The sequence below is a fragment of the Lepidochelys kempii genome, chromosome 4 (genome assembly GCF_965140285.1).
Source record: "Lepidochelys kempii isolate rLepKem1 chromosome 4, rLepKem1.hap1, whole genome shotgun sequence".
NCBI classification, from domain to species: domain Eukaryota; kingdom Metazoa; phylum Chordata; order Testudines; family Cheloniidae; genus Lepidochelys; species Lepidochelys kempii.
The window spans coordinates 37998446-38014105 of NC_136383.1; the positions used below are offsets into that span (position 1 = coordinate 37998446).

At 39.4% G+C, this 15660-nt stretch overlaps 1 protein-coding gene across 1 annotated transcript in view; it reads left to right on the forward strand.

Moving 5' to 3' along the window:
* SYNPO2 (synaptopodin 2) overlaps positions 1-15660 on the forward strand; it is a 129511-nt gene that overhangs the window by 95052 nt on the left and 18799 nt on the right. The window contains exons 3-4 of the mRNA XM_073340999.2: positions 1334-2145; positions 5545-7739. Of these exons, the coding sequence (XP_073197100.1) occupies positions 1334-2145; positions 5545-7739 (3007 nt within the window). The remainder of the gene's footprint in view (positions 1-1333; positions 2146-5544; positions 7740-15660) is intronic.

The following is a 15660-nucleotide window of genomic DNA, read 5'->3' on the forward strand; positions in this document are numbered from 1 at the left end:
AAATCTTCCAGTGAACTGAGCAGACCTAAAAAAATGAATCTGACAAAATAGAATGAAAAATAAAACAAAAAAGACCAGATACAGTACTGTACCACTGGACACATATCAGTGTCTATAAACAGTATATCTGTAAGTAGTGAGGGCCTTTTAAGGTGGAAGTCTCCCTCTCTCTCTCACACACACACACACACACACTCGTTCAACTACCAATAAAGGCTAAAAGTTAGCTGGCCCACACCCAGTCTTATATCCTACAAGGAAATGTTTATGGATTCATACAATTTTGTCTGCAGTCAGCAGCCGCACAACTGATTGTCCAAATAGCACAACATGATAGAATCCAGATAGAGACACAGGGTTTCCTAAATGAAAGTCTGTCTGACCCTTATGTAGCCCCATATGTGGTTTAATAGATGTTATACATTGTTTCCTAATTGAGGCAAATCCAGTTTGATTCAATCAGTATGCAGAGAAGCTATAAATGTGAGTTATATTGAGTTAAAGTCATTTCAGTGATAGATTTACCTCGTCATTTTCTGTTGCTATTTCTGGCCTTTATTTGCAGTGTGATCCAATAGTTTTAGAATACCAGGAGCCTGCTTTTGATTTCAAACTCCTCTTATAGTACTTGATGCTTTGTAGTTTATTGAGGGCACCTAATGCGTCTATTAATTACCAAAAAGTTTTGCTACATTACAGCCAAATGTAAAAATGAATAATATGTCACTGTGTCAGACTGCACTGAAATAGTTTCTACTGAAATTAATAGTACACGCCTGAGGCATACAGCACTGAAAGGGGGAACTGGAGGTTACAGTAAAGTTTATAATACTTTTAAGGGAACCTATAATGGGGGAGAGGGAAGAGAGGAATAAATAGAAAAATGAAGATATAGTCTGACATGTAGGGTTAAAGCAAGATTCACCAATCAGAAAAGTCCCATTTTAAAATATATAGACTGATCCAGTGATGTACTGAGCACCCTCAACTTGCATTGATTTCAGTGGGAGTTAAAGGCACTGAGCACTTCACAGGGAGAGGCATATGTCATGGGATTGGGCCCTTAAAGTTTAACCATTTAATGACACAGAGGGATGATGATACTTTTAAACAAGGAATTTCCTTTAAAACAAGTATTTTAAGTATTTATCGCTCTCTCCCTGCCCTTTATATGTGACTTGCCTTCTTGGATAGTAAATTCTTTGGGGCAGGGACCTGGGAAAATACAATATGTACTTCCATTTAAACAAGAAAATCTCTTTTGTAATTGTACTTACAACAGCTTATGTTCTTGAATTATTATTTTTGTGTGTGTATGTGTATATATGTGCAGATCATCCAATGGACTAAATGAAAGCTTGAGTCCAGAAACAGAAAACAGAAAACGTGATAACGTAAAAAATGAGGAGTATAGGGAGAGTACCACACTGCAAATCAGAACAGCCCCGGAAATGCCCCAGAGGGAATTCTACATCACAGAGATACACAATGAAGCTCCCCCTGGAGCAGAGGAAAGTGACTTTGACTTTTCTGGGACAAAACAAGAAAAGGAGACAATACAATGCCACAAAATTGCTCCTAAAGTGATAGAAACCTCAAGAGTAGTCTTGACAGATGAGGCTGCTTTCAAAGAGAAGACAAAAGAAAGGAGGCCAGGCACTGTGGTTGAGCTGCAGTTGTCCCTCTCACATGACAGGGACAAGGGCACCAGTGTTCCTGCTGTTAGTTTCCTGGGAGCTGAAAAATGTACCCCTTCAGAAACTGGACCCACTGTGCAAGAAGATGGGACTAGCCCGATAACTGCAGTCCCCCTGGGTGAAAAAGAGGCCACTGTCCAGTGGTCAAGCAAAACATTCCAGATTCCTAGTGGCAAAGAGGTCAAGGTGATCCAAGGAGCAGAAGCAAGCGATCCATCTCTCCCCATAGTGGAAGTGATCCTAGATTGCTCTGACAGACAGAAGGAAGTGTCCAGGTCTCTAGCTGAAAAGGGGTGTGTTGATTCTCAAGAGGAAGGAGGGCAATCAGAAGCACCTCCTTCTGTAGTCTCCTTTGGAATCTCATCAGAAGGCACAGAGCAGGGAGAAGACGACCAGCACTCAGAAAGAGATCACAGCAGACCTCACAAGCACAGGGCAAGACACGCAAGTATGTTGCATCTAAATCATTTGCATTGACTTGAGGGTAAATTTTGTAACTTGAAACAGCTTTTCAGAACAGTGCCTGCATTTGTAAATATTTTAAAGAGATTCTTCTCAAGTGTTCTAACTCCTCTCTCTCTTTGTTTTTAAATTGATATTTCTATTCAAGATTCATGTGTCTTTTTAAAACAAAAAAATTGCAAAAGTGACAGGCCAGATATTTAGCCATGCTTTCACAGTACTGTACAACATTGCTGTAGTAGCCTACTTTACTTTATTTTAAAGACTACTTATTTTAAAATGTGACACCTCACTTTGGAAATTCAAGTACTTTTAGTTGCACAAAGAGAGGTAAATTGTGCTAGGCTTCTAAAGTACATTACAAGGATGATTTGTAGAATGTTAACCAAATAAGCAAGATCATCTCTTGAACGTAGTTGGGTGTTCTGGATTTCTCCATTTATAGCAAAAAACTGTCTCTCTTCAACTGCATCTTTAAAAATCAAAGCTATGCCACTGCTGTTAAAAGTAGATATGAATAAAGAAGGCTAGTAGGAAAGCTTGATGATGCCTGCAGAAGTCAGTTTGACAGACACCAGCATGTGTATTACTGGCTAGTTATATGATCCTTTGAGTTTTGTAAGTCTTCTCTGGACTGTAAAGTGAACTTACTATTTCTTCTGCCTTCCATACCCAGAGGTCAGCCTCAAAATGTATCTAAGGAGTTTAACTGAAAACAAACTGAAAACGTGATTGAATCCAATGCTGCTTTAAAATATATATATATATATATATATATATACACATACACACACACACACACACATATTTATTTTTTAGGTAATTTCTACTGCTTGTTTGTTCTTTTCCGACAATGTCAAGCATCCTGTTTAGGGATTTAATCGCAGTATGGCAAAGGTGCTTGAATGTGAGCAATGATATACTGTAGCAACGAGTTATTTTATATGCAGTGTTGGAATAAGTCTCCTAACCCATTGCTAATTCCTCTGTAAGCATATTTTTAGAATGATAACCATTTCCATCCTTATTGGCATGTGCGTTAAGCCGTTACTTACGCTTTAAGTATCTGTATGTAATCCACATATTTATGGCATATTAAATGGAGTATAAAAGAAGAGTGCACATGCATTATATTTTGGCAGTGAAGCTAGCAGCAATTGTAGAACAGGGTCTGTCAGTTCTGTAATGCACTGGCTGTCTAATAAGATAGGGGTAAGTGTGAGGCAAATCCTATTTAGTACAGGATGAACTATCATGTGGAACAAAATGTACTTACATTAAATTTGTTCTGCTTAGGACAAATATTTTGCCTTTTTTCCCTTTCCCATATAATATCTGAATTATTTTGAATCAATTGGCAGGACTGTAAATTTTAAATCAACTGTATCTGAAGAATAAACACTAGTTATACATACAGAGATATTGATTGAATGATAAAAACATTTTAAAGAGCTTATCTAAGACTTTAGGTACCATTGACATACATAGATACATAAGAGATTTGCTTGAAGCAGCAAGTATGGTGCATATAAAACATGTTTGTTTTGTGAAGCAAAAAGCTGTTATGTGGTGTTTAAGACTCTAAACTAGAACAGATAAAGCACTGTGATGTTTTGATCTCTTTAACAGGGGTATTTCCCTGCAAATAGCAATCTGATTAAATTTAATCAAGCAGGCATTTTTTCTTCATTTAAACTTTCTTTTGAATCTATTGGTTAAACCCGACGTAAACAAGCTGTAAAAATATTTGTTAAGAGAATATTTTAAATTATTCCTTGCTACAAAATCATAGGTGCAAATCCTTTCCCACAAGTGTAGTTTGAGCTGATGAGAGTAGCCTCATTTGAAGCCAATGGAACTTCTTGCATGAGTAAGGATTACTTGTGAGTTAGATTTGCAGAATCGGTCCATACTGTTTAGATACTATAGTAACTACCTTAATCTTCAAAAAATGGTTCTGGTTGTACAGCCCCTCCTCTGACAAATTCCCCTGGTAACTTCACTAAAAATTTTGCCTGACTAAGAATTGAGCAGAGGATTTCAGCATTTGGCCCTGTGGAAGTTTTGCTGGATTGGACCCATGTTCTATCCTCTTTTATCATTTTTTGTGAAAACCATGGGTCTGGTCATGCTCTCACCTAATATAATGGCAAACTACATTTTTCTTCAACAAGAGAAGGATCAGCTTCCAGCGTTCCATATTTTTTTTTCCTGACATGACTGAAAGGATCAATTATAAAATGCTTTACATACATTTCTTTAATGAGGTTATTACGTGTACGTTAAAAACACTTTAGATGTAAACATTTTTTTATTGCTCTATTGCCCTACCATGAATAATACACAAGCAATCCATTTTGTTCCCTTTGAAGTTAATTGGAATTTGAGCATTAATTTTAAAAGGAGCAGGATGCACACTAGTTTAAAAAAAAAGGAGAGAATGTAGTGAGGCCAACTGCAGTCCATATAAATTATTAAGACCATTAATTTATGCATTAACAGATACATGGAACTATAATATACTATTGAATACTCTTTAGGAGTTAGTTATGCCTTCCTGAACTAGTTCCAGAACAGCATTTATTGTAGGAAGTTGCTATCCTTGCTACGTGTTTTAAAGAAATACTCTAGAAATGTTATATCCTACACAATTAACCCTGTTAATGTATTTAAAATACATTTTTATGATAAACAATCTATTATTTTTTCAGTCCATTTTCTATTATTTATTATTATGAATTACCTTTTAGGAAAGCACTTCTTCCTTTTAAAGGGCTTAAACCTGTTTGCATTGAACACAAAGGCCAAACTACCAGTGACTTCAATGGCAGCAGGACTGAATTCATATCCCTAGTTTATACGTATTTTTATGTGAGTTTGTAATATTATACATATAAATGTATTATATATATAATGTATAGTGCATATAGGAGAGATTTTATATGTATAATCATAGAATATAATATGTATGTAATGATAGAAATAGATATGTGACACAAAAAAGTTCTTGTAAGTTGAACTAGCAAAGTCCTATAGAAAACTGTGTTGTCTTTAAACTTTGAGGCATGTCTCACAAAGAAGAATTATTGCTATGGAATTTGTGCCATAGTAGTTACTGTGGGAAAAGATTAATTTTAATACCTTCCTTATAGATTTATATATATATTATATTAAAAACACACGTAGAAATACATGTAAACTACGGATATGAAGTCAGTCCTGCTGCCAGGTAGGATTCCAGTATTAATGAAAAGAAAGAAGAGAGGAGAGGAGCACATTTAGGAAGTGGCATTCCATATAGATGTTGCATTGCTTGTAGTCAGACACCTTCACATATTTCTATGGAGTGTATTTCTTTAATTATATCTTTTGATCCTTCTCACAGGGCTCCGGCGGAGCGAGAGTCTGTCAGAGAAGCAGGTGAAAGAAGCCAAATCTAAATGTAAAAGCATTGCCCTGCTGCTGACGGCAGCTCCCAATCCCAATTCCAAGGGGGTGTTGATGTTCAAGAAGCGTCGCCAAAGAGCCAGAAAATACACTTTAGTCAGCTACGGCACTGGGGAACTAGAACGTGAAGACGACGAGGGTGAAGAAAGGGAAGGTGAAGAAGGTGACAAAGAAAACACTTTTGAGGTAACTTTATTTGGAACAAGTGAGTCAGAAATAGATGAAGATTTCTTCTCTGACATTGACCACGAAGGCCAGATTGTGACATTTGATTGGGACACTGGTCTGCTTGAGATTGAAAAGAAACTAAAAGGTGCAGACGAGATGCAGATGCTGCCAGAGAGCAAGGGCAAGGGGGCCCTCATGTTTGCCAAGAGACGACAGAGAATGGATGAGATCACAGCTGAGCAAGAAGAGGTGAAGTCGCACGGAATGCATGCAGAGGAACAAAGAGAAGCCACTCCAAAAGAGAGCTTCAAACAAGTGAGCTCCTCATCCTATCAGGCAAAAGAGAAAGAAACGTCAAGAATGCAGAGCTGTGTGAGCAAAAGCTACATAGAGGTGAGCCACAGTCATGGCAAAATGGTACAACAAAATGGCATTGGGGGAGCATCAGAGACAAACATCTCCTTTCAGTCTTCTGGTGCCCATAAATCAATACCATTAAACAGAACAGCTAAACCTTTTCCTGGTATACAGAATCGAGCAGCACCACCATTTTCACCAACAAGAAATGTGACTAACCCTCTATCAGACTTACCAGCACCACCTTCCTATTCCTCAATTAGCCCACCGCCTCAAGGCTTGTATAGAGCAATCTCGAGTCCAGTGGCCAGCAGAGCTCAGTCAGCTATTTGGTCACCAACAGAGCAGATAGCATCCAGAGATGAAAGGATTGCAGTGCCAGCCAAAAGAACTGGAATACTACAAGAAGCAAAGAAAAGAAGCACTGCAAAGCCTATGTTTACTTTCAAAGAACCTCCAAAAGTGAGTCCTAACCCTGCCCTATTGTCCCTTGTACAGAATACAGAAGGCAAACGAGGTACTGGAACTGGCTTTGAATCGGGACCTGAAGAAGACTACCTTAGTTTGGGAGCAGAGGCTTGTAATTTCATGCAGATCCAAGCATCAAAACAAAAGACCCCTCCTCCTGTTGCTCCAAAGCCCTCAGTCAAAGTCTCGCCTACTGCTGTCACTCCCATTTCACCAGTCTGGTCACCTCCAGCTGTGGCTTCTGCCCAGCCTCCTGCCTTCCCAACTCCAAACTCACCACAAGCTTCAGTTCCTGCACCAATCAAAGTAACACAGCCTGCTCCTCATCCTCCCCAACCTCCAAGTACTCTTAACATAGCTGGTCCTTTTAAAGGGCCTCAAGCAGCAGTATCAAATCAAAATTATACACCCAAAACACCTACCACACCAATAGGAAATGTTGCATTCGCTGGAGGAATGGGGCCAGCCTTTGAGATGCCACCAGCTTTTAGTGGAAAAGGAGCACAGTTATTTGCCAAAAGGCAATCCCGAATGGAGAAGTATGTGGTAGACTCAGAAACTGTGCAGGCACACATGGCACGGGCCTCATCTCCAACTCCATCTTTACCAGCTTCTTGGAAGTATTCATCTAATGTTCGAGCACCTCCACCTGTTGCTTACAATCCCATCCAGTCCCCCTCTTACCCTCTTGCTGCTACTAAACCCCAATCTAAATCACCTGCTGTTACCAAAAGTACCAAAAGAAAACCTAAGAAAGTTCTCAGTGCTTTGGATGTTATGAAGCATCAGCCATATCAACTTAATGCATCTTTATTTACTTTTCAACCTCCTTCTGCTACTAAGGAAGGCCTACCTACTAAGCAGTCTACAAAGTTCGACTCAGTGTCTGCCTCAAAATATGCTCTGCCTTCAAGACCACTCAGTGCTGGTTCTTCTGCTAATGTCCAAGCATCTTCAGTGTACTCCGTACCAGCCTACAGTTCACAACCGTGGTTCCAGTCGAATTCATCCACTCCAAAAAATGAGTCCTACGAGCCTAGTGGTTACCCCTCATTTTCTAAGCAAGAATCAATCACATCCTCTTTGTTTACTGCTCCAAGGCCAAAGTTTTCAGCAAAGAAAGTTGGTGTCACAGCCCAGGTGTGGAAGCCATCAATCATTGAAGAGTAAATCTTGTAGTTGCAACTCAGTGTCCACTTTGCTTGCAATGAATTGTTTGCAGTGGTGATCTGGCACACCAAGAGTGCATATAGCAGTCCTTAGCTTACTTAATAACTTCAGATGTATCCCCTCAAATCTGAGTCCAAACTATTTAAAATTTTAAAATGAATCAAAATGGTTATAAAATTAGATGATAACACTTATGAATATTATCACACATTTTATACATATAACATCCTGAAATGGACACATACTATTGTATTAAGTAAGCCGGATGCTAGGTTTTATGCTTTAAGATGAAAACAAATATGACAGTGAGCAGTATCCCCTGTATTTCAAACAATTAGAAATAGCCTTCATACTGGTTTTCTGAACTGTGCTCTGGTGGCCCAAGGGTTTGAGTAAAATTAAACATGTATTGATTTTAGATTTATTTTTAAAAGTGCCTTATAATAATATCTAGTACTAATGTAGCATACAAAATACAGTTTTAGGCCCTGATCTCCAGTTGGATCTTTACGGACAGACCCTTGTGCCCACACGGACCCCCGATGGCTTCAGTGGAAGATGGTGCATTGGCACAAGGATTCTCCCACAGGTTTCTGATTGCAGGATCAGGGCCTTAGTGTGTAAGTTATGTGGATCAGCTCTGATCCAAAATCATGAATTGCTTCTCTGATTTCACAGAGAATGTACCATAAGGAATGTTGGAATGTTTTGAAAAAGACTGACTTAGAGGAAATAGGAAAGTGGCTGGAAAAGGTGTTAAGGTTTTTCCATTTTTAGGAAATTTTAAACTGAAGTTTGCACCCCCAGTGCAGGCATATTTTTAATAACCATTTGCCTTGACTCCAACAAATGACTCATTATAGAAGCTAGTAAATTAGGATTGTTGAACAGTTAAAATGGGTGAGCTGGGTTATGCAGTTGTGATGTGATGCAATACTTTCTCATGAAAGCACAGTGACTAAGAATTGAAGGGATACATAATAAGAGTACTGATTTTTGCAACCAGACTAGAACATGCCATATAAATCAGCGTATAATGATATGTCATTATTATTACCTCACCTTACTACTGGTATCTCACAGACATTTTCCTGTTTGCATTTTGGGCTTTATGGTGCTTTTTCAGCTGTTATTCTTTTTACTCTGTTCTTGCACTTTCACCCTTTACTTCATGTATTGTGGACCAGGAGGATCAAGGCACTGCTGCCACGCAAACCCCTACTCGGAGAGGGCCAGATTCTGCCATTAAATTTCATGCTGAGTTATATCCTACTCCAGGTCAGAGAGGCCAGTTGAAATCAAAGGGACAGATTCTGACACCCTTACTCATGCTGAGTAGCACTTTACTCCTTAAGTGGTTCCATTGAAATCGGTGGGATCACTTCTGAAGCAAAGTGCTATTCACCATGAGTAAGGGTGTCAGAATCTTACCCAAGGGAATACTCATACTACTCAGTGTGGGTAAAGGTGGCAGAGTCTAGTTTAGATATATTTGTTCGAGCCACCATCCAACTGGCTGTGGGCCAGATTATGGAGCAGTGACAGAGTGTTAAGTATTTACTAACTCAAGTAATCCGATTGGTTTCAGTGTGGAACTATTATATGCATGAGCGAGTGCTCATCAGTGAGTGAAACCTCCCCAATTTATCCCCATAATATTAAATTAACTGCTATTAAGTTTGAGAACAATAAACTTTATTGTACATGTGAAAGTCAAGTGTTCCCTGACAATGCCGTTCACCAGGGGTTGGATTCAAAGACCACTGAAGTCACTGGAAAAATTTCCACTGGCTTCAGTGGGTTTTGAATTATGACCGTGATGGGGAACAATCAGGGACCACAGCCTGCGTGAATCAACTCACACTAGGAATCAAGGATAACTGCTGGAAACTGCAGGAAAACCAATCAGTTCTGCATGAAAAAGTAAAGAGAGAACTATATTGCAAACATAACTTGCCCAAGAGCATATGGTATCAATATTTTAATCCTCTTGTGATCTCCTTATTTCCATCCATTTTCCACTGTCAATCTGCTGTATTTTTCCTCTACCATTAAACTTGTCCATTCTTCTTTACCTGTTTGCTTTTTTTTCATTTATATGGATACATTGATTATGTATTTTCCTGCTGTTTCTATTTTCCATGCATTTCATTTACTATCTAGACTGATCATCTTTTCTTTCTTTCTCATATAATGTCATAATAGTATTAAATACCTTAATTAGCTAAAGTTACAAATCAAAAAAGATAATATCTACACAGGAGAACTTAATCTACTGTTGCCAGAGATAAGGGTAGTGGGGTATCACACTTTTTTCAGGAACAGATAGTTAGCTATCTAGACAGATAAAAATTGCCGAATAAATCTAGTCACTTTAAGACTAGGACATTAGAGTATTCCCCAATAAAAGCCATTCTCTGAACAGTATGACACCTGTATATTGTAATCACGCTAAAAAACTAACTTCCTCTTGGTGAGAAGACTTTGAACTACTTATATTTTTAATAGGGCTCTTGATTAATCGCAGTTAACTCATGCGATTAACTAAAAAAAGTAACTGCGATTAAAAACATTAATCACGATTAAATTGCACTGTTAAACAATAGAATACCAAATGAAATGTATTAAACATTTTTGGATGTTTTTCTATATTTTCAAATATATTGATTTCTATTACAACACAGAATACAAAGTGTACAGTGCTCACTTTATATTATTATTTTTGATTACAAATATTTGCACTGTAAAAATGATAAAAGAAATAATATTTTTCAATTCACCTCATACAAGTACTGTAGTGCAGTCTCTTCACCATGAAAGTGTAACCTACAGATGTAGCTTTTTTTGTTGTTACGTAACTGCACTAAAAAAAACCCAACAACAATGTAGAACTTTAGAACCTACAAGTCCATTCAGTCCTACTTCAGCCAATTGCTCAGACAAACATATTTGGTTACAATTTGCAAGAGATAATGCTGCACATGTATTGTTTACAATGTCACCTGAAAGTGAGAACAGGTGCTCGCATGGCACTGTTGTAGCCAGCATCGCAAGATATTTACGTGCCAGATGCGCTAAAAGATTCATATGCCCCTTCATGCGTCAGCCACCATTCCAGAGGACATGCTTCCATGCTGATGATGCTCGTTAAAAAAATAATGCATTAATTAAATTTGTGACTGAACTCCTTGGGAGGAGAATTGTATGTCTCCTGTTTTGTTTTGCCTACATTCTGCATATATGTTATAGCTGTCTCAGATGATGACCCAGCACATGTTCGTTTTAAGAACACTTTCACAGCAGATTTGACAAAATGCAAAGAAGGTACCAATATGAGATTTCTAAGGATAGCCACAGCACTCAACCCAAGGTTTAAGAATCTGAAGAGCATTCCAAAATCTGAGAGGGACAAGGTGTGGAGCATGCTTTCAGAAGTCTTAAAAGAGCAACACTACAATGCAGAAACTACAGAACCCAAACCACCAAAAAAAGAAAATCAATCTTCTGCTGGTGGCATCTGACTCAGATGATGAAAATGAACATATGTTGGTCCACTCTGCCTGGGACTGTTATTGAGCAGAATCCATCATCAGCATGGATGCATGTCCTCTGGAATGGTGGTCGAAGCATGAAGGGACATATGAATCTTTAGCGCATCTGGCACGTAAATATCTTGCGATGCTGGCTACAACAGTGCCATGCGAACACTTGTTCTCACTTTCAGGTGACATTGTAAACAAGACGTGTGCAGCATTATCTCTTGCAAATTGTAACCAAACATAATTCTACATTTGTAAGTTCACCTTTCATGATAAAGAGATTGCTCTATAGTACTTGTATGAGGTGAATTGAAAAATACTATTTCTTATGTGTTTTTTTACAGTGCAAATACTTGTAATCAAAAACAAATAAAAAGTGAGCTCTGTACACATATTTTGTGTTGTAATTTAAATCAATATATTTGAAAATGTAGAAAACATCAAAAATATTTAAATAAATGGTATTCTGTTATTGTTTAATGGTGCGATTAATCATGATTCATTTTTTTAATTGCTTGACAGCTCTAATTTTTAACTCAAGCGGGTATGGAGAGTGCTTGGGGACTCTAGTAATAAGATACAGTGCCTTTCACCTCTTGATCCCCCATTCAGCTGTGGCCTGGGTTACTAATTACTGGAAGTCATGACCAGCTGCTGAGTGGCCTATGTGAAAGGAATGGACGATCTCAGTCCAGCTTCCAGCACGTAGAGGGGTCTGCATCACCAAACCACCCCACCCATCCACTCAGAACTGGAACTGGCACTCTTGTTGGAAGTATCTGCAGAGAGGACAAAGACTGAATGGACGTGAAGACTGGCCTACACTCTCATCCCCAGAGGTGCTCACCTCCCAAGGAGGAATGAGCCTCACTGGCAGCGCAACGTGAAAATGTTGTGGGTATAAAGAGCGGTCTTCAGTTTCCTGGGCCATCAAGCCAGCACCTTCCACTAGCACTAAATTCGCCTGAAAAATTTGAACAGAAAAATGCATTGCATGCAGTCACACAGACAAGCTGAAAATGCATTTAGGCAATCAGTTAAAACCCTGCGCGTATATACAGAGATGAGTAAAATGCAAGCTTCTGTAGCTGCAATCTTAGAAGATAACTTTTAGCTAAGCATATTGGTACTTCATCCAAAAGAGAGAGATGAGTTCAAGTTGCAAATTTGGATTTGTGTCTGGATTTTGAATTTCCAGTGGTGTTCAATTCCAGACTTTTGGTTTGACACATTGCAGTGATATAGGAGGAGCTATACCTTAAGAATTGGGTTTTCAAAAGCATCCAAGTAAGTCAGAAATACAATCCCTAATGATTTTCAGTGGGACTAATGCACCTAATGAACTTACACTTTTTTGAAAACCCCATCTAGGTCTGAATCGAGTTTCAGATTCTGAAACACTACCTTCCCCTTACCACATACTTTCACACACACACACGGCACATGCATTTTGTGAGTGTTTGGATCTCTGGTTTGCTTCAAGCCCATCTCTAATAGTATGGTAAGTCAACAGCTCTTAATAGCATTTCAGCGTAAGACTGAGCTATTTAAATTACCTATTTTACCTGTAACGTCATCTCCTGAGAAACAGACGTTAGAGGACAGCTGAGTATTGTCATTCAGGTTTAAATTAGAGGCCAAGGATGATATCACACAGAGCTGAAGAAAACCAATAGTTTATATGTAAAGGAGCCATTTGATTTACTGAATTATTTTTAATATATTCTGATGAGGACACACTGGCTTGGGCACAATGAATGAGTACATTTGACTATGGAAGTCAAAGTCAGACCATAGCAGACATACTTCCAATATGTTCATGATCTGGTTCAAAAATTCTTTAAGATCTTCATATTGTTTTCAGTGTATTTAATTATTACCACATAAAATTATGCTGCATACTTCAGGGTGCTAGAGGAGCTTAAATTCTGTAGAGGTTTCCATTAAATCAGCTACTTCAATCCAGGACTCATAAATTTACCAAGAAAATTATCTCAGTCTTGTGAGTCCCTTTATTTTTGAGGTTGGCAGAGAACCTTTTAACTTCTGGTGGTCTTCTCTAGCTGGTGTGGGGGCATGTGAGAATAAAGGGGTCTCTCTTAGTGGTGCCAAGGTTCAAAAGGACACAGGGATCCAGGCTCCTCCCATTACTGTCTATTCAAACTCCTGGCTGTTTGACAGTGGCTAAGGAGGAAATTGTATCCCTTCAGAAATGTTGTATACTTGGAGTATACTTTAAAACTTTTTCCGATACTTTTTTAATAACAAATGAAGTGCTCATGGAATGTGATAGACAAACCCAATGCTGCAGGCTGTTTATCCTTCTAGCCACAGCACAGGCAGCAGCAGTATAAGCTACTCCACCCTTCCCTGTCATTATGCTTCAACCCTGAGCGGAAGGGAATAGGGCTGGTCAAGCTTTTCCCATGAAAACTGGTGGTGGTGGTGATGGGGGGAGGGAGGTTGACAGAAAATTCAATTTTTGACTAAATGAACGTTTTCATGGAAAATATCTGCTTTCCATGGAAATGTTTGACTTCCTGCTGAAAAAACTAAATTGAAAACTGTTTGGGTTTGGGACTTTCAGTGTTTGTTTAAAAAAAAAAAATCAAAATTTCCCATGGGAAAAAAAAATTCTGACCAGTTCTAGAGGGACCAGTTCTAGGTCTGAGGTTCCATGGCTATTCAAACTTCGGCTTTCTTCTGAGACAACTAAAGGACAGCGTTTGAATAGCTGGGTTTTGTGCTGTGGGCATTTCTCCATGAGAAGCAATTTTTGGAGGTTTTAGAACATGGAAGCAATTGGATTAAATCGGTTTCCACCCCACCCCCCCAAAAAATGCTGCTGTTTTCCCAAACAGCACTGACTTCAAATGTTCTGCCTCCAGAATAAATTTGTGCAGCGTGCATTAGAAGTCTGCTTGGGCCTAATTTTAAAGCTGACTGGGACCTGAACATGACCCAGGGACAGCTGACTTAAACCTGACCTGAGCGTGTTGAGTCCTTTTCAGACCCAACCCAGTCTGACCTGGACATGAGACTTCCCCCCAAACCTGTATTAGTGCTGCCACCTTGGGCTGGGGGCTTGGCTGGTGGGGGATTCCTGCTCCTTATGACCCATGCTCACAATCCGTCTTTGGCTGCCTGCTGACCCTAGCATCAATGCAGCATGTGCAGTGCAGCGAGGTGGTGGCGGCTGGCAGGTGTGGGGCATGCAGCCACTGCCATGCCAACCACATGGGCAAGCGGAGGTGATCAGAGCCTTCCCACTCCAAGCCCGAGATGGTCAGGCTGTTTTCAGACCCGACCTGACCCCGATACTTGTAGTTGGTTTGGGTCAGGTTGGGGTCAGGTTGCAAGGCTGTAGCTTGGGTTAAAAAAGAGAAAGATATCCTGAAAGCCACTGTCAATATGCTGGTACTGTAGGAGCCTAGAGTCTTGCTGTATTCCTAGACAGTGAAAATTAACTGAGTAAGAAATAAATGGAAAATATACTGCAAGGAAAAATGCTTTTTCTGGTGCAACATTAAAAAGAGTAAAAACATAACTATGTTAGAAGTAAGACTCGTTCCTCCTTTTTCTGCCCCTTAGACATAGGGAACCATTTTGTAAGAGTAATAATATGCCCTAGGATGTCCCATGGCAGTAGGATATACATGTTCCTTTGGTCCTGAAGTTCTTTGGGCTTCACAATACACTAGTATGAAGGGTAGTTTTTGCAGTGGAATATATTTACATCTATCCTTTGTCTAATCAAGGCCATGCACATGTAATGGTTCTTGGGTGACCTACTATTTAACCTCCTGACATTCTCTTTACCTTGAAGTAGCCACAGGCTCAGTGCCTTTCCTACAGCTAGCAGGGAAAATGAGTAGACTTGTGTGAGGCCAATGCCACTCAGATCAGCTAGCAGTAGGCACTTGAATAACAAGGGACCTTCAACTCACTCTGTCCCTGTAGCCTAATCGTATTACCCTCCATGCAACTTCTGATCTTCTTTGGCCTGAGACATTAAGGAACCAGAGACACAAGGTTCATATTGAAATTGCCACATCACACAGTGCTGCTACCACCAACCGTCCAGGCAACAATACTTTCCTCCATCTTTTCTGGCCAATTTCCACATTTCCTTTCTGCCAAACTGGTATCATTGGGTTTTGTAATGAACGTTCAGAAGAATTAGGTTGTGTCTGAAGTAAGGCATTATCAATGTGCCAGGGTATCAGCAAGCAGACAACAAATAGGAAGTAAGGGGCAGTAGTGTGAGGCAGAAGGGAGTGTTAGTGACAAGTGGGAGAGCACTGGTTGTGTGAGGGAAGAACTGCCACAACTAGGGTAAGCCAGAGCCGAGG